Raw genomic sequence first — 24,847 nt, forward strand, 5'->3', positions numbered from 1 at the left:
ACCTTTAAAAAATCTGATAAAGAGACCACAGAGCCATGAAAGGTTCATAGAAGTCAGTAGGATTTTATTCAATGAAATCACTCGAAAGCTGTGTCATCTATGTTTACCCTTAAATTATAATTCTTCTTACACAAAAATTTGAAATTTGGGTTAAGATTAATATTCCTTGAAAATTTCCTTAGAACATACTGATTTACTACTACATTTCATTTTTCCTACATTCAGCTAGATGACCACTTCATTTGGTATCTCTCAGTATCCTGCTGAGACATTTGAGTCCGAATATATCCTCAGCAGTAACAGTAAACCTACATAAAGAGGGTAGCCCAACAGCAAAACAAGAGTTGTATACCCTCCTGAGTAAAGACTAATAACAATAGGAATATTAATATCAGTGATCAGAATAGTTATACTGCTACCATTTAATTTCTATCAAATATTCTAGTCACTCTGTACCCATTAATTCTCACAATATCTTTATTAAATTGGTATGTTTATTCTCATTTTCCAACTATGGAAACTGAGGTTCAGAGGGAAGAGGTAACTTGCTCAGAGCATCAAGACAATGGTGAGAGAACCCATCATTAAATCCAGGACCATCTGAGTACACTTTGAGGCTTCTGTTATCAAAAGGGGTTGGCCTCAATTCAACAACTATTTGTCAATGATATCTCCATTCCTGGCCCTGGTTTGGGTTTAGGAATGCAATGATGAATACACAGTTCTTGCCCACAGCGACATTATACTGCAGTAGAGGAAACACAAATAGAAATATATTTTCAAAACAATGTGGTTGGCAGGAGAGGTAAATACAATCTATTATGCAAGTATTGAGAGGGAAGGCAAGCCCAGAATAGGGCCTAGGAAGGTTTGCTGTGGAGCATGATGCTCTACACTGAATCTTAGGAAAGAGTAAGAAGTAGTGGAAGACTATTTATTCTAGGTAAGAAACATAAACATGAACAGCATAAACAGGCATGTGAGCAAGTGGATATTTTTAGCAAATCAAAAGAAGCTGAGCATCTATGTATGCTCTAGTTCAAGTTGGGAAGTAGCAGGAGCTGGGGTGCTTGCCTATATCCCAGAGATGATAACACCAAAGCGTTACAAGGTCAGGTTCGTGTTTAAAAAAAAGCAGCCATGTGAAGGCTGGATTGGAGAGTATAGTATAGAGAAGCTTTTAGGAGACTGAGTTGTTAACTATGTTGTTCTCAGCAACAATTTCCCAGAAGAGACCATTGTTTTGCTCATAGAGAACTATTAACTTGCCATTCCCACCAAGTGCAAATTGTCATGTACTGAATGAGGCCAGAGCAGGATACACTGCCCTTGACACTGGCCAGCACCATGCAGGCATAAATACAGTAGCTCTTCTGAAGAAATAAAGATGGACGCACTGTCAGCAGAAATCACAAATTTATTAACTCTTAAATATATCAATCAGTCATTTACCATTATGGCAAGAAATATATACAGTGTCCCATGGTAAACTGCAGTGTTTCAAAATGATAGAAGATAATAAATGTGTAATTCATTTGTGGTGGAGAGAACAAATCACAATTTCCTCACATCTTAGTGCGGAAGACAAACTTGATCTACAGTAATACTTCAACACCACATGCTAAAAGTGTAAAAAAAAACACTCTACACCTATTTTTTTCTTTAAATACATGTATGCCACGTATAGCTGCTTCACAAAAGGGTAAAAGAAATTAAAAAGGGAAAAATGAGGCCATTATTTTTTCACAGATCTCATTGGCAGGTTAACATGGCTCAATATATTGACTGTATATATTTATTTTAAATATATATTGTTTTAAATTGTGTAATAATTATCAGAAAAGCTTCAACCCATCTACCATACATCCACTAGCAATAATATCTAAGATGATTAGTAATCAACACAGAAAGGTGAGATGAGAGAAAAGAGGAAGGGTTGTTTTTGTTGCTTTGTTTTCCTTTTTTGCTTCTGCTTTAAAAACAGGCTTCTGAGGACTGTGAATTACTACCATTAAAATAACAATGATGGACATTCCATGCACTGTAAAGCATTTCAGAGAAGAGAACAAAAAAATCATAGGAATTCAATCAACAAAGGAAAAATGAGAAGCACAAAGAAAACCTAGGATATTTCCCTTTTTGTTTTAAACTGGAAAATCCTAACTCCTTGGAGGAAGGTAACGATACTCTGATTCAAGAGAGAAGCTAAAAAACACAAGTCACAAAGATCAAGTTCAAAACACTTATGAGAATGGCAAACATTTGTAAGCCTCTCTAACGCTAGAAAACTAGCTAGTGATGATGCAGAAGTGACCCTTTCATTCCCCAAGGCGGAGGTGAGTGCGTTTGCATAACACCCCCTCTGCTATCAACTTGGTATCCTCCTGGCAACTGTCCCAATCAGTAAGACGTTGCAGTCACAGGAGGAACTTGCTTTTATCCTAAGTTTAAACAATTCAAATACCTCCAACATAGTTAGGATACCTAAGTCCAAAGTAGAGCTTAAGCAGAATTATAAACCTTTAAAATCTTGACAACATTTTTGTGGGCCCTGAAGATGATCAAAAGTGCTAGTTGAGCCACCTTCAAAAGGCTTTTATTTCCTTTTTACCTTCATTATGCAAATTTCACTTTTTTTCTTTTCTCACACACTACTAGCCGGCCTCCTCAAAAAAGGAAAAGGGAAGAAAGTAAGAAAATAATGGAACAAAAGAAAAATAAAAAAGGAAGCAAACGAAAGGAACAAAGAAACAGGATAAAGAAAAGAGATCACAGATTCGAGAAAGAAAAACAATTCAATTCAGCAAATTCACCAAAACAATGTGAATATATCCTAAAGTGATTAAACTCATAAATGATGTGAATTTTTCCAGTTTACACAGTTTGACCAAAAAGAACATGGCTTTATGTGGTAGCAAACCAACTGATTCTTGCTTCTACTTTCATAAGTGATTTTGCCCACATATCAACCCACTTTAATTGTTAATCAGCAAAACTTCCCATGAAAAATCATCCATTTTAACCAGGATCACACCAGGAAACTGAAGGTATATTTTTTTACCTTAAAAAAAACAAAAACAAAAACAACAAAACCCAAAAAAACCAAACAAGCCAAAACAGATTAACAGCAAAGAGTTCTAAAAAATTTACATTTCTCTTACAAACTGTCATTCAGAGAACAATAGTTCTTAAGTCTGTTAAATCTTGGCATTAACAGAGAAACTTGATGAAGAGTTGTACTTGGAATATTGTGGACTTTTTCTTTTTGTCTAATCTCCCCCTATTGTTTTGACAACAGTAATTTAAGTTTGCACGGAACATCCCCGTAGTTGAAGTGTAAACAATGTATAGGAAGGAATATATGATAAGATGATGCATCACATATGCATTACATGTAGGACCTTCACAACTTCATGCACTCAGAAACATGCATGAAGAGGAGGAGAGGACGGCCCAGGGTCACCATCCAGGTGCCTTGAGAACAGAGAATGCAGAAGTGGCACTGTTGATATTTAGCTGAAAGGAGAAAGGGGAAGGAAGAAATAAATTATATTGTTTTACAAAATATCATCAAATTGCTTTGCCATAGATTTGACTACGCTACAGTTTTATAACTTGGCTAACAAATAGATTGAAAACACTATGTATAAGAGATGTTTGCTTGTGATCATTACAGGAAGAAACATACAATGTTACACAAAGACAGTATTAAAATAGAAAATGAGTATTAATTATTTTTTCACACAAAGCTAAGCTAAAAATAAAGAGACAGGGACCCAGGCTTCAGTCACGTTATTAAATCTAAGTATACATCTTAAGCATTCCTGTTTACTGGACAAATTAGTAAATGAATATAATCTTTTCGCTGAAATAGACTTAAAATTAAAGTTCATCCTTAGTTTTTGTTATTATTATTAGATTCCTTGGGAAATTAAACCTAGAAGTCAATTTAACAAGGAATATAGTCTCAAAAGTAGAGAGAACATGATTACTCTCTTTAATTGGAGCTCTCCTTTGTTGAAAGCAACAGCTGGGAGCACTATTTGTTAAAAGCTCTGATAAGGTTTAGTTCTCTGAATGAGGCAAATATTCACAACAGCACCATACATATCTGAATACTTGTAACCCAAGTCTAAGAAACAACTAATTAAAAACAACAATAAAAGCATGAAGTTAATTACAGTCAACTTTCAATTATCCTCTAGAATTACCCACTTTGTGAGTTTTAAATTTCAGCTTGACTTCCTCCTGTGGCCTGTGCTCATGGTCAAGCACCATTATACTCAGTCAGGCACAGCAAATTGATTTACACATTCGCCATAGCCAGTTGCTTATAGAATTGCAACCTCTTGAAAGAATGGTTAAGACACCAAAGGATTCTAAAGCTTAATATAAATTAAGTCCGGATAATTGAGAGTTATCTGAACTGACCTAGACATAATTTACTTTTGATGTGAAAACTTCAGGATTCTAACATGACATAATCCACATGTTGGAAAAAATTCATTTCAATGTTTATTACCTTTAAAATAAGGATTATGCTACCAAATAGGGCTGAATGTTAGATTCAAAAGCTCATGCAAAATTGCTATGAATTTTCAAAGACCTTGTATGTTTTTCATTGAATATTATGCAAGAAAAAATATCCTCAAAAGGAAGGAAAACAGCCATGCAGCTTTTCATTCAGCTCCAATCACAAAGTATCACGGAGCAGGATGTTACTTACAAGACCCATATGTGAATGATTTTCAGGACTTAGATGTTTTGCCACAAAGAGGTGCCTCTTGAGAAGTTTTCTTTCCCATTTGGAATACAGGGTGGCCTATTAAGAGAAGCCCCATTTAAGCCACCTGGCATAAAATGAAGTTTTCTTGAATAGGCTTCATCCCATAAACACTTCAGGGAATTGCAAAAAAACCTAACCCTCTGGTACTGTATGAATGTAGCCCCTTCTATATTAACTGATTTGTGCTGTACCTCTTTGGGGTAAAAAACACACAAAAACAGGTGTCTTCATTATCTTCATATTCCTCTTGTGTTTTTCTCTTAATTACATAGCTATGGTTTTGGGAATAAATTTCAGCCTACTGTTTGGTTTGTTTTTTTTTGTCCCTGTTGACCCACTTTTTACAAATCCAACAGTGATATATAAGTATTAAGTCTATACAGAAGGCCTCTGAAAACCACTGTGGTATGTTATCAAACTAAGAAATCATGATGGATTCTCTGGAGTGAGTTGAATGGCTGTTTGTATGAACCCCCATTCCAAATCCCAAATATTAACAGGTGATCCTGGTGAGATAATTTGGAAAGAGATCAATAGTGGACCAATCTTCTACACTGAGTTTAAACTCTTCTTGTTTTCATATCACTCCACTTTACTAATAAACCTATTTTCAATTATTCCTCTTTACTCTAGTTGTAACCGGCATTCCTTACCAATAATGTTCTATCATATTAAACTAAATCCTGATATTGTACTTTTCTTCATGATGCTCCTTTAGCCTGGACTATTCTCCTTTGTTTTTTCCATCTTTCTATGTCTCTAAATTCTACTCATCATTTAAGATTTTGTTCAAAATTCTATCTTATACACAAAGTGTACTTCCAAACTGTTATAAACAGTTTACTACACTGTTCATTAATTTTACTGTATTCTGAAGTTGATGATAAAGTTTATTATATCATTTTTTTCTTTAGAATCAATGATTGACTAAATGAGAATGCATGTTCCTTGAAAGCAATATCTTTTACCTTGTTGAATCTGGCACAGGTTAAGCACCTAGGAGATTCACAACAAATATGTGCCTAATCGCTGACTGGAAAAGCAAACGATATCTGAGGTAGAGTGGTGAGGTGAGAATGACATTGCACTACCTGACAATGGCCTTTTAAAAGGGTCTCTGTAACTGAGCTTTAGGGGATCATCCATGAAATGAAACTCCTGATAATGTACTGGCCATTTTAGAAACTCCACCCTATGCTTTCCTCTGATATCCCCTTCTGTCAATTGAGAAAATGAAGTCATAAATATTTTGCCTTATTATACAAATCCCCTAGATTTAACATTGTGAGATTTTGATAAGGTAGTCTCTAGTCCTATCCAAACCTATTGTATACTGCTCTATAGCAAGTTTCAGCCCACAAATGGCTGATCTGATTGATCTTTCCAGAGAATCATAAACCTTTCCCTGAAGTCATTTATTTTCATCAGTGTAACCAACTACTAGCATTAAATAACATATACCACGCTATTAACAATGGAATAAGTAGAAGAAGCTGACCATGGGTGTATTAACAAAGAAGCTGACAGCCTGGGAATATTTACTTGATGGGTACTGTTGGTGACCCCGAGCGATGAAAATGAACATTCTGCCACTTTCCATCCCGACGGTGCCACACACGAGTCTCTTCTGACTGCATTGTCTTTGGCATTCCACTGCCATCCATGTACTGTGTGAGCCTAATATACGCTATGCAGGCGGCATCATCCCCTACCAGATGTACATGAGGGTTTAGAATAATAGTGTGGATTGGTTTATTGCCTTTGGACAAAGCTGAAAGAGAAAAACATGAAAAGCAAAATTTAGTTTCTATGTAAAGGAAACTAAAACCAGTAACAACGTCAGTTACGACCAATACATGAAATGCCATTTATTCAGTCAGTAATTAATTAGTTAATTAATCTACTATTTATACTAATCTGGTACTGGGCACTGTACAAAGCAAGGAAAGAACAAAAGTGGACGCAGTCTTTCTTTTATCTGGTTTCCTTCACAGGCATTTATATGCTCCTCTGGAAATTCTGATCAGGTGAGAAAGCTGGAGAGATATATTTATTTATGAAGGAAAGTGGTTAGAAACAGAAATCACAACATGAACAGAGGTGAAGAAGGCCTGGCCCAGGTGTGCCAAGCAGTTCCTGTCTTTTCCAGGAATGAACTGCTGGGACAGTTGACCAGGGATCTTGCGGTGGTGTATGTTTTTGTTAGTTGGTGAAGTATGTGGGAGAAGGGCAATATATCAAGTTTCAGGTATGGATATCACTGTCTCCAAAATAAGGCTGGCGGTAGCCTTTGAACAAGCCTATGAACTTGTTTCTCATCTCATCCTCTGACTCCTCCACATACTAGAGTCTATTCCATGATAGTCCACTGTGATCATTTGATAAACATTCAAAATGTGGTGCTGGCACACAGCCTGATTCTGATCTTCTAGCTCTTTCCCTTGCCTGAGTAGCCCTCACTATGCTCCAGACTCTGGTGTTTTAATAGTAGCTACCAATTCTAATTATTCAATCACCAAGAGATATGAGGAGGATTAGGGCACATCACTTATTGATGCTGTTGTTCCTTTCTTAGATCACTAGAAAACGTTGAATTGTTTTTAGCTGTTGTCCAAACATGCTTTCCATTCTCAGAAAACATCTATTCAAATTATACAAAATATTATTATAGTCACCTGAATACCCCATTATGAAGGAATTACATTTATGGAACATGATGTATAGTGTTATGCTGAAATAGGTTAAAATATTAATGGGTTAATTCTTTCATTAGGGATCAGACGATGTCAATAGAGAGTTAGTTGGAGGAAACATGAGATGCTATCAGAACACTGGAATATAGGGAATATGATAACATTTACTGAAACTTTGTTAGAGAGAATTTATCAAATGGTTCTTTTTGTTTATTTGTTTGTAAATGCCTAATGCATATAAGAAAAAGTAACTCATTCAACAAATCTTACTTCGAAAATCCATGCCAAAGCAGACATTCTTATCAAAGCTTATAATTACTGAAAGTGATGTGATTATCCCAATTATTCCTATAATACATTTCTTCTTTAATTCAATAAGATCTCTGCAAAAATAGTACATTCACTTAATGCAATATGCAAACACAGCATAATGCCTAATGTCATTAGGTGTAAGGAAAAAGAGAAGGATAAAGGGAATTCCTGGTTTACATTTTTCTTGATGACCTGAAGGATTTCTGCAGGATGAACTTCTTTTGTCACCTTCTTTGAAAAGTGGCGGTTTCCTCTGAACCTACCACAATTCTTAAAACTTGAATTGAAAGATTTATCTGATTACTCAACTTGATTTTCATTTTACTTTGAAAATAAGCATCACATATGCTTGAAAGCACTCTTCTATGTTGAATATTTTGGCATGGTGTGGTTTTTAAAAATTTTTTTCCTCCTATTTTTTCCTTTTCTTATTTTTAAAATTTGAGACAGGATCTCATTCTGTCACCCAGGCAGGAATCCAGTGGTATGATCAAAGCTCACTGCAGCCTCAATCTCCTGGTCTCAAAGTGATCTTCCATCTCAGCTTCCCAAGTAACTGGGACTACAGGTGCTTGTCATCATGCCTGGTTAATTTTTGTATTCTTTGTAGAGATGGGGTCTCACTATGTTGCTCATACTGGTTTTGAATTTCTGGCCTCAAGCTATCCTCCCACTTCAGTCTCCTAAAGTGTTGGGATTACAGGCATGAGCCACTGTGCCTGCCTAATTTTTTTATATATAGTTTTATGAAAACATGAAATAACATTTTTTGTAACTGATTTATAGCCTATATTATACATTAACTGGAACTTGCTTGAAGTGTATTCTATCAACATTACTTTTTTTTTTTTTTTGAGATGGAGTTTCACTCTTGTTGCCCAGGCTTGCGATCTTGGCGCACTGCAACCTCTGCCTCACAGGTTCAAGCAATTCTCATACCTCAGCCTTCCAAGTAGCTGGGATTACAGGTGTGCGCCATCATGCCCAGTTAATTTTGTATTTTTAGTAGAGATGAGGTTTTACCCTGTTGGTCAGGCTGGTCTCGAACTCCTGACCTCAAGTGATCCACCCGCCTTGGCCCCCAAAGTGCTGGGATTACAGGCATGAGCCACGGTGCCCAGCCAACATTAATTTTTATACGAAGATATTTTTTAAAACACACCAAAACTGTAAGCCAAGCCTGACATATTTTTTTTTTCAATTTTGAATACAAAACAATTGTATGTTTCAAATGCTGGATGAAGGTGAAAACTGTCATTGTAGAAAAGAGCCAAAGAATCTGCAAATTTGGGAAAAATTCAGAGACATTTAAAAAGGGCATGTTATTAAATTAGGAATAAATGTACCATTTTCGAAGTAGAATCGGTGAAAATCCATCCCTTCCACTAAATTACCCAGAGCTTCAGGTTCAAAAGCAGTAAGGCCTGGGTCACAGATTTTTCTGTAAAAGAAAAATAAAGAAAATAACCAATTAATAGGTGCTTTAATGTGTTTTGTTGTTTCATGTGTAAACATTCTGATTTATTAGTCGCTGAAGGAAAGAGCCTCTAAAAACAATGAAATAAAAACGTTCTATCAAAAACCTTGGCAAGGTGGGTTGAGGAGCAGACTCTGAAAAGACATTTTGCAGAGAACTCTGATAGGAACAAACTAATTTATCCAGTTCAAGCAGATGATAATATACAATATTTTAGGAAGCCCCCTTTTACAATTTCTACTTTTTTATTTTTAAGGTGAACTTTCCAGTTTTAAGTTAATCAACCTTAACTCTTGATTGAGGTTTACTATTTTTTAAAAATGCTCTCCAAGTCGTTTTGTCCAAGTTTAAGACACTCTCCAAATCCTATAAAAGTATCTTTGAATCTGAAATTAAATACTTCTGGAATAATAATAATAATTATTATTTTTGAGATAGAGTCTTGCTCTGTTGCCCAGGCTGGAGTGTAGTGGTGCAATAATGGCTCACTGCAGCCTCAACCTTCCAGACTCAAGCAATCCTCCCGCCTCAGCCTCCCTAGTAGCTGGGAGTATTGATGTGCAGTACCACACTGGGTTAATTTTTAAATTTTTATTTCTAGTAGAGATGGGGTTTCCTTATGTTGCCTAGGCTGGTCTGTAACGCCTAGGCACAAGTGATCCTCCCACCTGACCTCCCAAAGTATGGGATTACAGGGGTGAGCCTGGTACCGTGCTTAGCCCTGGAATAAGTTTTGTTGGACCACATCTTCTACATTCATGTCAAACATGTATATGACAATTGACTTGAAAGAAAGTATCACACCCTACACTTCCTGGCAATGTCCATGAGACTTACATCTTATTATTGTGTTTAAGTTTATTTTATTTTTAAAATGAAATCAATAGGAGGTTCAAATGCTCATACTGGTCTTCTTTCTTAATCCTAGAAGTATGATTCAATAAAGGGGTGTGCAATTTTAAATATTTGGAAAAAACCAATGAGCTTTCTTTGGAGAAATTTATTTATTCAGTAAAGAATTGCTGAATGCCAACTATGTGGCAGATATTCTTCAAAACAAGCAATTATAATACAATAATCAATACCAGAATAGATGAAAATGTGAAGTGCTCAAAAAACAGATTACTAATAGACAGTGAACAGGAAAGGTTTAAGAGAGGAAGAAAATGTGAGCTGGGCTTTGAAGAATGAGTAAGAGTTTTCCAGGTATGTGGGAGGTGGTGGGTAGGGGGAGGACAGCAAGTGCAATGGTCTGCTGCTGTGAAAATGCAGAGTACGCTTGGGGAATGATGACTGGTTGCTTGATGTGGAAAGCAAGGTCATTGTGTTATGTGTGTAAGGCCCCTGGAAATGTAGACAGGAAAATATTTCCTTTGGGCCTATGGTGATCAGGGTAGGCTTCTCAGAGAAGGTGACAAGATCTGGATTTGAAGAATGAGTGGGAGTTCACGAGGTAGATCAAATGGAGTACAAATCAAAGGATTTTGGACTGTTTATTAATTTGCCCCAAAGGATAATACAGTGGATGGGGCCACACCTAATTTCATAGAGAAATTCCCCTTTGGGGGTGGCAAATTTTTTTAAATGTTCAACAGAAATACAAATTTCAAAAGTCTATCTCACTGTACTTCCTCAAAGTGCAGTACTGTTTATAGAACGTGGAACTGGTATTATTTAAAGAATACTTTTAAAAAGTAGAAATCACAGTGGATATCCTTTGTGCCTTAAAGATGGCGGGGGCAAGGATTACAACCTTCACTTCAGACTGCCTGCTGGGTAGGCGTTTCTAAGCTTAAAATCAAATATATATAGTCTCTTTCTAAGAAGCAAAATGGGAAGAACAGCGTTCCTATGGTAACAAGAATTTATTCTGCCAGGGGCTATTACTTCCTCTATAAATATGGTTTTTGGTTGTCATTATCAGTGAACCAAAATTTCTTACTGCCTTACATCAGTACTAATATAATCTGGGAATCACAGGGCCATGATGGATCTTCTTACCCAACCATGAAAAGAGTCAATATATTTGGAAATGTTTCTATCTATCTATCTATCTATCTATCTATCTATCTATCTATCTATCTATCTATCTAATCTATCTATCTATCTAATCATCCATCTACCCTATAAAAGGCTTTGGATTAATAAAAGACCCACAAAGCTGCCATTTGACATGTGGGTGTGTGTGATCTGAACAGGTGTTCTAAGGACCAGCTGACAGGGATACACCAGTACATTCTACCATCCCAAAAGCTCTCGAGTGGCAGCCCTCTTGGATTAGCTCTGGCTGGAAAGTACAAAATCAGGCCAGATTATAGGTCTCCATAGGCAAAGATATTAGTGAACTGATGTGTTCCAAAGGTTTAGCATTATTTAAAATACCCTATTTTAAATTGTCTGAGAATATAGGAAACATACACTTTTGCCTGGCTACAATTGCTCCCTATATAATAGTAGTATCTGTTTATAAATTGAGAAAGAATAGAAAAGAAGCAGGAAAAAAATTCATACACAATTTTACCTCTCAGAGGCAACTATTTTTCTTTTTAACAACAACAAATACAACTTTTTTATCATTCCAAAAGGAAATGCTATTGCAAAAAAAAGATTTTTTAAAAAGCGAATATTCTTATTCTTTGAATAATCATATGTATCTAACAAGGATATAACAGCAACAAGAATTTTTAAAAAGCAGGTTCTATGGCACAGTTATAAACAATTGTTTAATAGGGAACCGTTGTCTCTGAAAACAGACTGTTCTTTTTAACTCCAATTTTTACTATATCTTTTATTCCAAGTATGCCTTATTAGGTCATGATAAAGAATTGGTACACTCATACACATGTATATGCATGTGTTTATACATACATGCACACACATTTAATTTATAAGAAGAAGCTCCTGATATAGTTTCATTCTTAAATTTAGCTAATCTCTTCCATATTTTATATTTGGTGTTTATTTATAATTAATGATAAAAGTAATACTTGCTTACTTTTATAAAAAGGCAGGAAAAAAATTCACACGTAATTTTACCTCTCAGAGGCAACTTCGTTTTTTCTTTTTTAAAATCTAATTTGGCATATTTCATTCCACTTTTAATATTTTTTATTTATTTATTTATTTTTGCGACGGAGTTTCGCTCTTCTTGCCCAGGCTGGACTGCAATGGTACGATCTCAGCTCACTGCAACCTCTGCCTCCCAGGTTCAAGTGATTCTCCTGCCTCAGCCTCCTGAGTAGCTGGGATTACAGTCATGGGCCACTACACCTGGCTAATTTTGTATTTTTAGTAGAGACAGGGTTTCTCCATGCTGGTCAGGCTAGTCTTGAACTCCCGACCTCAGGTGATCTGCCCACCTTGGCCTCCCGAAGTGCTGGGATTACAGGTGTGAGCCACCACGCCTGGCACTTTTAATACTTTTTACTTTTGTAGTTTTAATAATTATGTACATACTCTTTTATGTCCTGCTTAATTTTCAGTAAAAACATCATAAATATTTTTCCAGGTTGCTAGAAACTCAACATAACCATTGTACCAAAGATGACTTAATGGGAACTGTACTGCTTCAGTATGTATCTTTGTTCACAAATTTTTGCTCATGTTTTACATAAAAAATTTATACTCATGTTAAATTCTTATAAATAGAATTATAGTATTACAGTAAAGTGAGCCTTTATAAAAGTTTTCAGGGATATAATTACAGATTATATAACAAAATATATTAATAATCCCCCCATCTCTGCCATCACTGCCATCCTGAAAGTTTGCACCCCACTGTGTTTTATTCCATTGCATAGGAAAGTCGCCACTGTCGTGCAGTACCTGCACCTTGGTGGCCGTCAGCAGAGTTTATATGGCTGCTGATTTCATAGGCAGAAGAGGCTCTTACATTCAAGTTTGTGTATACTTAAATAGTAAACATAAACATGCCTTTATTAGTTTACTTGTCATTTATATTTCCTCCTCTAATAACAGTCATGTTCTTTACCTATTTTTCTACTTTTCAATCATATTCACGTAATATAAAAAATTAACTTTTGACATATGTTTTGAAAATGTTTTTCTAAGTTTGTTTGCCTCTTACCTTTATTCTTGGCTTTTTAATTAAAGTATACACATTTTACCTATTTAGGTATAATCATATTATATTCTCACTTATGATTTTATCTTCAGCTTTTGGATCTTTCTAGCCAGAGATCAGATTCAATCTCTGTTTTGCATTTAAGTCTTTCGCTGGAGTGGAACTCATGAGTTGCATGGTGTAAGGAGAAGGCCCTATTTAAATTGAATGCTTTATTTTTACTTCAGCAAAGTAATTTCCTTCATAGTTCCTATGATCCAGGAGTTTATAAACTTTAAATAAGCATTAGAACCCATTCCTCAAGTAAAGTTTTCCTTAAGATACAAACATATAAAAGAGATGGAGATAAAGTTGAATTGTACTGGCTGAAGAGAGAAGGATGCCTCATGTCACCTCCTAATCTCTTTCTCTGTCCCAGAACCTCTGCAGAACTGCAAGGGAAAACATTTCTTAAGCTGAAATGCACATTTTATGTGCTTTCCTTTTTTGCGTGTGTTTTTGCTCATATGAATTGCTCTGCCTGGATTGCCCTTTACTCATCTGGCCTTGTGTGTGTGTGATGCGGGAGTGGTTATACATCTGCATATTTACAAAGAAATCTCCAATCACTGGATCAGAAGTCAAGTCTTCTCTCTGTGAAATCGTTTTTTCTTTTCTTTTCTTTTTTTTTTTTTGAGACAGGGTCTCATTCTGTCACTCAGGCTGGAGTGCAGTGACGTGATCATGGCTCACTGCAGCCTTGACTTAAGGCCTTACTGGGCTTAGGTGATCCTCCTGCCTCAGCCTTCCAAGTATGTGGGACTACAGGTGTGCACCACTATGCCTGACTAATTTTCAAACTTTTTGTAGAAATGGGGTCTTGTTCTGTCACCCAGGTTGGTCTCGAACTCTTGGCCTCAAGCAATCCTCCAACCTCGGCCTCCCAAAGTGCTAGGATTATAGGTGTGAGCCACTGTGCCTGGCCTCTGAAATCTTAAGTAAATTTCTCTCTCCTAGGGGCACTTAGTCATTTATACCATGAAATAAAACTATTGTTGGCATATCAAATCTAGAGTTAAATATATGCAAATTTAGATATATTGAAGAATGCATTCATATAACAAATATATTTACCATATGCATGAAAGCAAAGTAAACATCTGCTACTCACGTGTAGGCTTCAAAGTCCCCGTTGTTGATAGCTTCAATCAGTTGTTCGGTGACTTTGATAATCTCTTGCTTTCGTGCTAAAGGCAAAAATAAAGAGTTGGGTGAGAATAAAAGACAAAAGTCATATAAAACATTCTTTTTCACTTTTATTTTTTGAGATAGGGTCTCATTCTGTCACCCAGGCTGGAGTGCAGTAGCGCGATCATGGCTCCTTACAGCCTTGACCTCCTGGGCTCAAGTGATCCTCCCACCTCTGCCTCCCAAAGTGCTGGGATTATGGGTGTGAGTCACTGTGCCCAGCCATAATCTGCATTTTAACATGACTCTCAGATGACCTCTGAGTACATTCATGTTGGAAAGCACTGCTATTTTCCATTTGTTTGAAAACAACAGTCACCTGAAAGGTCAAGGTTATGTTTTTTAAAATTAGTTTTTACAACCTTAAACAACTTGATTGGATTAGTAAACATATTTCTCCCCATAGTTAACAAATGTTATTAAAAACAATAATCTCAAAAAGTATCATTCTAACAATATAGGTCTATCTTCAGAGTAAAGATGATATCTTGCATTGAGATATTGAACTTTATATAATTATTTATTTTTCTCACTATTCTGCTTGACTGAATCTACAAGAGGATGCTGACACTTTGGCCTTTGTATTTAGACGAATGGCCTTTAGTAAACTACAAATTGAAGAAGTGACATATGAATCAATACTGTAGATGTAGTCAGATAATCAGATGAAAACCTCCAGGTATAGCTGTCAAACCCAACACCAATCATGATTTGTTTCTATTCCTAGCCCATAATTGGTGAAATTATTAATAGTTGGTTTGGTTCAAATCCTATCTATTCAGTGAATTTGTTTCTACTGACATCTGTCTCAAGTATTCTTTCTCTTTTTTGAAAGCCTGCAGAATCTGTATTACTCACTGGGCAATTATGCATATGCTATCTCTTGATACCTTCTTTAGTTTAAAACACATTATTACTTGTTTTAAATTGTTATTAAACTTTCTGTACTGTGTAATGTGTGTTCTTCATTAACTTAAAAGCTCCCTGAGGGCAAAGAACATTTTATTTTCTTGTAGAGCCTAAAAAGCTTTGTTCAATGTCTTTTATGGAATAGATGCTCAATGTTTGTGAATTTAATCAATTGAGACTAATAATAACCTTTCTTTATTTCAGAACACTGCTCTCTTACTTATAAAATTACTGCATGAAATATTTTAGAAATCAAATTTTACTGGATTTTAAGAATATTGTGATAGTCCCTTAAAATCACTGACGATAGACTGGGAATCACAAAATGTTACCTCCCATCTTATCTTACTGAGGTAGTGAGGCTGCTATTGATCACGAAAAAAGCTGACCTCTGGTTTTGTTCTTTACTGAGTAAAGAAACCAGTTTGCACTTTTTATGAATCTGATATTCATCAAACAGATTGTAACTACAAACTTAAATGCTTACTTTCACTCTGAAACTTCAGGTTACCTAGGTGATGACAGTATTTAAAAATAAGTTTTCTATAAACCAAATTTTACTTCATCGAGACTCTATATGAGACTATATCATAACAAATACAAGTAATAAACTAGCATATAAAATGTGATTAAGTTAGTCCATAATATGGTCGCCAACAATGTCAAGGTCTATAATATTAAAAAATCACTATATGGGTTAGAATTCATATTTAGTTAACATAATTACTTTTTGTTTATGTAAAGTAACATAACACAGCTCCTACAGAAGTCCAAAAGATTTCTCGCCCTTGCTCATTTGATTGATGAATATCAATAACACATTTAAAAGCAAAACATACTGACAGAAGTGGTATCAGGGCATGATTTTATAATAAGGATGCTGCCAGTGACACATTTTAGCTTAATTCAGTTAGGCAATAGGTGATTCATCCGTCTGTGGCCTCAACAGTATGCACATTTGGCAAAAGCTAATGACAGCTGACCCGATTCTGGAACATAAGGGACACGGGTGAGGAGGATCTCAGAAAATAAGATGATAAAAATGTGACCACCAAAACTTCCTTCTCACATGAAATCTTCATTTCAAACTAACAGATTTTTATTTTATTTTTTTTGTCTGATATACAGCTGACAGGAAAAACTACAGTTTAGAAAACATGGCCAATTTGAAATGAGCATAAGATCAACGTCCTTCGTGGAGCTTCATTAGGGTAAGCCTCAGTTTATAGAGTGTGAAGAGTTCAGGATCACTTCCTGAAGTTTCTGAAAGTCTCTGCACTGCCTCACAAGCATAATACGGAATTAGAACCATCGGGTGTATATGGCCGCCTCTCACTTTCTGAACCACTACGGAAATACACATTCGCTCTTCAATATATTGCATGCCACAACTGGCTTAAGGGTTGTCCTGCATAAACAAAGCAACACAAATTGCCTTCTCTCACTTCTTGTGCTTAGAAACGATGGTGCTTTTACTGGCAGGACAACGCATGGGAATTAGCCAGGATGCTTCTGTGCTGTATCATCATAAAAACAACGTGACTCTTTTGGCTTAGGAGGGGCCTGGAACTCAGGAATCTTTAGAGTGCTTATTTCCCTGGGGCAAAGAAGCTTGAGTGAGTCATAGGCGGCACATGACAGCTGACTCTTTAAAGGAAAGCAGAAGGCTGGAAATGAATCATTTGTATATAGTAGTCAGCTTGTGGTTGGAACTGTTGCCACAAGCCCAGCATCTGACCTAGAGGAAGAGAGGGATTGGTGCTAGCTAGCTCTACTCTCAATCAGCAGTGAGGTTAAGGAACAGTTACTGTGTCAGGGCTTTAGATAGACAAGTTGTGTGAGGAGGGGGTCCACTCTCATCTGGCCTTCCCTCTTCCTGAACACCAACTAATAACCACTCCAAAAATCAAAGTGGGGAGAGCTTGTGACATGTTCCTAATTATACCACGATGAATGGAGAATGTACCAGTAAAGTGTTCCCTGAATACCATAGGCTTCTTCCACTCCACAGCTAGCCATTTAATCACAGGAAGCTGTTTACCTACTAGGTTTATTTCTAGTGCTCAAGCCTATACTCACAGGACACAAAGTACTTTCCGGGGATTTCTAGGTTCTTAGGAAAAGGAAAAGGAGAAAACCAAGTGGGAGAGATGTTCCAGGTTCTGAGTGGAATTACTTTCCATGCAATTATGCAAAAAGAATTGGGAACATTTTCACTTTCAAATTCATACATTTTTGGCTCTTGTTCTAAGAGGCCTGGAAGAGTAAGATAAGGGTGTGAATGATGCCAGTGTTTGAAAACAAAATAAAACCCAAGAACTGAAAGTAATTACATAATAAAACAACTTACAGATTTCAACATTTCCTCAAACATTAGATTTGGTTACTATAACAATATTCAGATACGCAGTGATTATTTCTTGGTTTAACAGATAAATAAAGGGATTATGGGCATTGCCCAAAGGTATGGAGTTTGCTGATCACTCCTTCCCACCTTCTTGTCTTGGAACACTCTCCTTTTACTTAACTCTCTTGCTTTTCTACATGTTCTCATTCTCATTTGCCATGTTATCCTTCCCTACCTGGATATTAAATGCTTCAATTCCTTCTAAAGACTCAATTTGAGTCCCTCTCCTTATCTCATGCTGCATCCCTAAAGTCCTGTGTACACCAGTGCCTTAAATAGTCATCTATATTCCAATGACTCCCAAATTGCTAACCTCCTTCCTAGACTTTTCCTTCAGATCTATGTGTCAAGGCCTATTTTTTTTTTTTTTTTTTTTTTTTTTTTTTTTTTTTTTGAGACGGAGTCTCGCTCTGTCACCCAGGCTGGAGTTCAGTGGCGCAATCTCGGCTCACTGCAAGCTCCGCCTCCCGGGTTCACGCCATTCTCCTGCCTCAGCCTCCCGAGTAGCTGGGACTACAGGCGCCTGCCACCATGCCCGGCTAATTTTTTGTGTTTTTAATAGAGACGGGATTCACCGTGTTAGCCAGGATGGTCTCGATCTCCTGACCTAGTGATCCACCTGTCTCGGCCTCCGAAAGTGCTGGGATTACAGGCATGAGCCACTGCGCCCGGGTCAAGGCCTATTTTTGATCCTCCATTTGGGTATCTCAAATGGACCTCAAACCCAACATATACTGAACTGAGCTTAAGAACTTCCACCACTACAAGCCTGCTTGCTCTTCCATGGATCCCCATCTTGGTGAATGGCATGGCAAGATCATCTCTCAGTTGCACAAGCCAGAAAGAAACCTGAGGATCACATTTGACTCCCTAAATCCAGCACCTCAATCAAATCCATTGAGTTCTGCTGAATTTGCCTTCCTCTTCTTTTTTACTTTTTTTCCTCTTCACCCCTACTCTGGGTACAAGCATCCATCATTTCTTGTTCAGGCTCTGCAACAGCCCTCCGACTTAGTGTTTCTGCAACCAATTTTGCTCTTCACTATTCTGTTCTCTATAATGCAACCACCTCTCTCTCTCTTTCTCTTTTTTTTTTAAATGCCTATCTCTTCAGAAAACCCTCTATTTGAACTCTTCTAAAACCTTCTCACTGCTCTCAGGATAGGAACCTGAAGAGAGACTACAAAACCTTGCATAATCTGGGCTCTGCCCATCTCATCAGACTCAAAGACTCTTTGGGTTTATCCTTTCTAATGCACTCTTGCTCCCTTGTTTTACCAATTCAAAATGGACACACTGCCTCCTATTACCAGCCCTTCATATGTCCTGTCTTCTCTTCTTGGAAAACCGCTCCCCCAATCCCGCCATTTACTCCTACTTCTTTTATCAGATCTCAACTCAACTATTATTTCTTCAAAAATGCCTTCTCTGGGCCAGGTGCGGTGGCTCATGCCTGTAATCTCAGCACTTTGAGAGGCCGAGGCGGGCGGATCACGAGGTCAAGAGATTGAGACCACACTGGCCAACATGGTGAAACCCTGTCTCTACTAAAAATACAAAAATTAGCTGGGCATGGTGGCGTGCACATGTAGTCCCAGTTACTTGGGAGACTGAGGCAGGAGAATCGCTTGAACCTGGTAGATGGAGGTTGCAGTGAGCTGAGAGCGCGCCATCGCATTCCAGCCTGGTGACAGAGCAAGACTTTTTCTCAAAAAAAAAAAAAAAAAAAAAAAAAAGCCTTCCCTGACCCTCATGTTAGGTTAGGTCCCTGGGATGTTATGAATTCATACATAGCTGACACCTGATCTTTTTTGTTCATTTTTTTTTGAGATGGCATCTCGCTCTGTCGCCCAGGCTGGAGTGCCAGTGGCGCAATCTGCTCACTGCAAGCTCTGCCTCCCGGGTTCATGTCATTCTCCTGCCTCAGCCTCCTGAGCAGCTGGGACTACAGGTGCCCGCCACCACGCCCGGCTAATTTTTTTTTTTTTTTTGTATTTTTAGTAGAGACAGGGTTTCACCGTATTAGCCAGGATGGTCTCCATCTCCTGACCTCGTGATCCACCTGTCTAGGCTTCCCAAAGTGCTGGGATTACAGGCGTAAACCACTGCACCCGGCCGACACCTGATTTTTAAAAGCACTTAGTACACTTGTATTTACCTATTTATTTGCATGTAACCGATTAATCAGTTTTCTCTATTACACTATAAGGGAGGTATTGCATCATTGCAACTCCAGCAGATAACATAGTACATGGCATATAGGAAATGTTCAATAAGTATTTGAATGAATGATAGGTCCAGAACAAACTCAATTGGTTTCTGATTCCCAATCCAATGACCTTTTTAAAATATATGATGTTACATTATTTGGTGATAACCTGATAGCTTTTAAGAAATATAAAATTGACAAATGGAAATAATTTAAGGATAAAGCAGCATGTCTTATCGTTTATTGACAATGAAAGAAAACACTTTTTGACTTGTCTAAAACTGACCATTGAACTCCTTTCTGTTCCTGACTTACTCATTTTTGCTAATGAAACCACAACTTTGCCAGTCTCCCAGCTCAAATCCTGGGGTTTCTTCTGGACTCAATTCTTTCCTTTGTTTCCATATCCAATCCTCCATGGATCATTATTTTTCCTTAGCACTTACGATGATGCTTCCCAGGGTACATCCTTAGCCTCTTAATTATTTCATTTGCTTACTCTTGGCAATCTCATTCACTCCTCTGGCTCTGACTGCATGCTGAAGACTGCCAATTCTCTATCGCTGAGACCTTAAATCTTTCTAGGCTCCACACTCATATTTCTAACAGCATTCTAAACATCTGAATTTGTCCTGGCATTTCAGACCCAGGGTGCCCAAAATGAACCTCAGTAATTTTCTCACAAATTATCTGGAATTTCTCATCTTGCATAGTGGCATCATAAGCTACTCAGCTGCCCAAACTGGAAGCCTTGCTATCTCCTTTCTTTTTATTCCTCATAGATCGTTAGCCATTCTACATTCTTCCAACTCTTTCTCAGAGCCATTTCTTCCTCTCTAGGCTCACTGCCACTGCTCTGATTCAGGCTCTCAGAAGTTCCTGACCCTTCCTGCTCCCAGGTCTCCCACACCGGCCTCTCTCACTCCTCACTGTTGCAGAATCATCACTCTATAGAACAGAGCTGCCATTGTCTTCCACCTTTAAGGTTTCCAGTACCCCTCCTCTCATGGTCTAGAAGCTGAAGCCCAAAGTTCTCTGTTTTTTTCTTTTTTTTTTTTTTTTTTTTTTTTTTGAGACGGAGTCTCGCTCTGTCGCCCAGGCTGGAGTGCAGTGGCGCCATCTCGGCTCACTGCAAGCTCCGCCTCCCGGGTTCACGCCATTCTCCTGCCTCAGCCTCCTGAGTAGCTGGGACTACAGGCGCCCGCCACCGCGCCCGGCTAATTTTTTGTATTTTTAGTAGAGACGGGGTTTCACCGTGGTCTTGATCTCCTGACCTTGTGATCCGCCCGCCTCGGCCTCCCAAAGGGCTGGGATTACAGGCGTGAGCCACCGCGTCCGGCAAGTTCTCTGTTTTAAAAATCTTCTTACTTCTTACTTTTCCAGCTTCATCTCCTGACACTTTTTGTCCTCCAGGGCTTTTATATATTCTCCAACCACACCAAGGGGCTCACCTTTCCTCAACTAGTCCTGGCTCTTTGATAACTGTACTTTTCCTCCCATTTTTCCTTCTGCCAGAAAATCTTTTTCAATACCTTGCTTGTGTCACTTTGTCTGTATCGCTCTTCCTGAGTGCTTCAGACCCAGCTACTTCATGTTATTTTGATCTTACTGCATTATCACAGGATGTTCATATATCTAACTAGAACTTGACCAGTTTATACTCTGAACACCTAGTACTGAGTCAACATCTATATATGTATGCATGTGTGAATAAATATCAATATATGGTTAGACAATATATATAAAATACTGTGTACACTTTAAACCACTAGATAAATGCACGTATGTAGACAATGATCATGTATGATAGCAGTGTGGATGCAGTGGTGCTGAGAAGGCACCTTAGATACTTCAGATTCTGCATCAGGACCACAGTATACGAGGCTGCAGTATTTTGGATGCTGGAATAGCAGCAGATTTCATCTTAAAAGTCTAGTAAGATAAACCAGATATTTCTAGTCAATGTTTACATTTAATATTTCTTTTCAAGAGGGTTGAGTGCAAAGAAATTCTAGTATTTGAACTTGAGCTTTTCAGTTGTTTAGATTTTGGATTAATCAGTTTATTGAAGTGAAAGTACTTGATGATAAGCCCTATTGAGAGGTCTAGCTGACTACAATGAAACTTGAACCACAAAATAAACTGAATTTATACCTGCAAATGTGTCTTCACTGGGATGTGTGCAGAGTGTTATATGTTGAAATCTTTTAGTGAATTGTGCCTAAAAAGCACTTATTCAGTGATCAAAAGCTGTGCAATTAAAATTGTTTTCTAGCTTTTTTTGAGTGTATCATCTTAAATTAGCAATTACTTTCTCAATATGTCTAGTTCTATTTAATTTAAATTCTTCTTTCTACATTTCGCACAGGTTATTGGGTACTTGGCTGCCAGAGACTTGAAGGACAAGGAAGCTAAGTGACTTGCTCAAGTCATCCAGCAAATTCAGAGGCTGTGCCAGGGTTAGAGCTTTATTTGGCTAAGGTTCCCCTCTGCTGTTTAATTCACTGATCTATGTTCCTTTCCAGCCCACAGTGCTTTACTTCAATATTTTGAAATCATAAACTTAAATGAACCACCTAAACGCCTTTGAACTTACTCTGGCAAGGTGACTGACTACTTAATTACTGGGCTAAGGGTGTAATTAATTATTACATCAATTTCACACAACTGGGTGCCCCATGGTTTTATTGTCTTTTTCCATGCTGCCATTAACAAAATTAACCCTTGAGAATAGTTAGTATTTTAGGCAAATATACAAATTATGCTCTTGGTAGTTTTACAGAAAAAGGTGCCTATCAACTCAGCTATATTTAGCATTCCCTGTGCAATTAGCAGCTTGTTTCTCTGTGACTTTATTTTTACTTCACTAGATTGATATAGTAGTTAATGTTGGGGAGAGGAATTTTCATAATCAAACTGATCACAAATTCTAAAGTTGATTGATTTAATATCTATAATATTTTATTCAAATATAAGACCTGGCAATTACTAAATTTCTATTCAAGAATATTTACTGTAAACTTCTTTTATCCAGAGGTCACCTGTTGAATAACATCAACTTTTCAGCCCTTTAATTACTAGAGGCTTTCATGATTAAAAAAGTTTCATAGTACAAAATGATAGTTAATTGGGGAAGAAGTAATATAAGTCTTGGTCCTGTTAAATTGTTATAGCCTAATAATAAATAATTAACAAATATTTAAGTTCAGAAAGATCTAGCATTTGAGATCATTTAGAATAAGTACAAATAGGTTTATTTATTATTTTTTTAGTTTGCAAGGATATTACTGGGTTACAGCAAAATATGGTCATGTTATTCCTAAAATTATCTTTGCTCAGAAAAGGAAATAAAATATTTACTATTAAAGAAATTAAGGGAGGTATAAAGTATTTATAAAGATTTTCATTAAAAAATGACTTAAATGTTTTAGAGTCTAAAGAAACAATCTATGATTACATAGAACATTTGCTTATGTGAAAGAATTCATCCTAGCCACATTAAAGTAATTGGGTAACTATTCTACCACCCCCAGCTGACTTGCAGAAGCTAGAAATAGCACAGCATTTTGAATACCATTGAGTATTTCAAGTATTAAGATGTTCCATGAATCAGATAGGTGTGGTACCATTTCCAGTTAAGAGTTGATGACATGGAAGAAAAAGATTTTAAGAGACTGGTCAAAGACTCACATCATCTGCTTGGATTTATAAAGTCTCTTGGCATTCAAGTTTACACATTTGCATGATCAGAGAACTGCTAAGCATTCTCTAAGGGTATCTCTTTTCTCCACTGTGTAACCAAGGTGATGGCCACAGTTATTATCTTGAAAGAAAAAAATTCAGACTTGGAAAAGAGACAATGAGACCAATTAGATATAAAGTTTTAAAATATTTGGAAAGTTCTTCTTTGCCTCTTTTCTGTATTTTTTGGTCATGAAAGCAATCCACCTGCCCCTAGGTACTGTAATGATTTTAACTAACGCTGCTAATCAATTTTATATTAGTCAAAACAGAGCATGCATCTTTCAGGTCAAGAGTTGATTTTTTTTTTTGTTTTTGTTTTTGTTTTTGTTTGAGATGAAGTCTCACTCTTGTTCCCCAGGCTGGAGTGCAATGGTATGATCTTGGCTCATTGCGACCTCCGCCTCCTGGGTTCAAGTGATTCTCCTGCCTCAGCCTGCCGAGTAGCTGGGATTACAGGTGCCTGCCACCATGCCCGACTAATTTTTGTAGTTTTAGTAGAGACGGGGTTTCACCATGTTGGCCATGCTGGTCTTGAACTCCTGACCTCAGGTGATCTGCCTGCCTCAACCTCCCAAAGTGCTGGCGTGAGCCACCATGCCCGGCCAAGAGTTAATTTCAAAGTGTTAATATTCTGTCCTACCTTCAGTATTAATAGCCAGAAGTATAAAAAGTGAGAATGGTTAAAATCCTTTACAGCCATGATAGTAGGTTTTAATTTCTTTCAATGATTTCTGTTGCTGTTGTTTAGCTTACAATTAATTTAGTTTCTTTTCAATAACTGATTTCATCCCTTTATGAAAAGTATACTATTTGAATTTAGTAAATAATAGAATTTAGTTTATTCCTGAGTAAGTTTATTTATAACCACATTTTCCTGAGTAAATAAACTGGTAAATTTGTGAGTGCTTTCTTGGATCAAGAAGGCAGAAAGAGTTAAAGAGCATGTCCTCTCTACCAAATAAGCATCATATCCCTTTGCTGGTTTTGAAAAACAAACAA

The 24,847-nt window shown here is 37.2% G+C and overlaps 1 protein-coding gene across 7 annotated transcripts in view; it reads right to left on the minus strand.

Annotated features, from left to right (window-relative positions):
- Positions 1–1,399: 1,399 nt before the first annotated feature.
- The window catches only part of CAMK2D (calcium/calmodulin dependent protein kinase II delta), a 315,871-nt gene continuing 292,423 nt past the window's right edge, over positions 1,400–24,847 (minus strand). For 3 of the 7 annotated variants that reach the window (XM_007999632.3, XM_007999628.3, XM_007999626.3), the window contains 5 exons: positions 14,503–14,578; positions 9,138–9,232; positions 6,329–6,557; positions 4,727–4,822; positions 1,400–3,516 (listed from right to left, as the gene is read on the minus strand). In XM_007999632.3, coding sequence (XP_007997823.1) covers positions 4,756–4,822; positions 6,329–6,557; positions 9,138–9,232; positions 14,503–14,578 — 467 coding nt within the window. In that variant the 3' untranslated portion in view covers positions 1,400–3,516; positions 4,727–4,755. Of the gene's footprint in view, positions 3,517–4,726; positions 4,823–6,284; positions 6,558–9,137; positions 9,233–14,502; positions 14,579–24,847 lie in introns of all 7 variants that reach the window. The other 4 variants (XM_037991198.2, XM_007999630.3, XM_037991199.2 and 1 more) reach the window with 2 other exon arrangements.

The sequence above is a fragment of the Chlorocebus sabaeus genome, chromosome 7, assembly GCF_047675955.1.
Source record: "Chlorocebus sabaeus isolate Y175 chromosome 7, mChlSab1.0.hap1, whole genome shotgun sequence".
Classification (NCBI taxonomy): domain Eukaryota; kingdom Metazoa; phylum Chordata; class Mammalia; order Primates; family Cercopithecidae; genus Chlorocebus; species Chlorocebus sabaeus.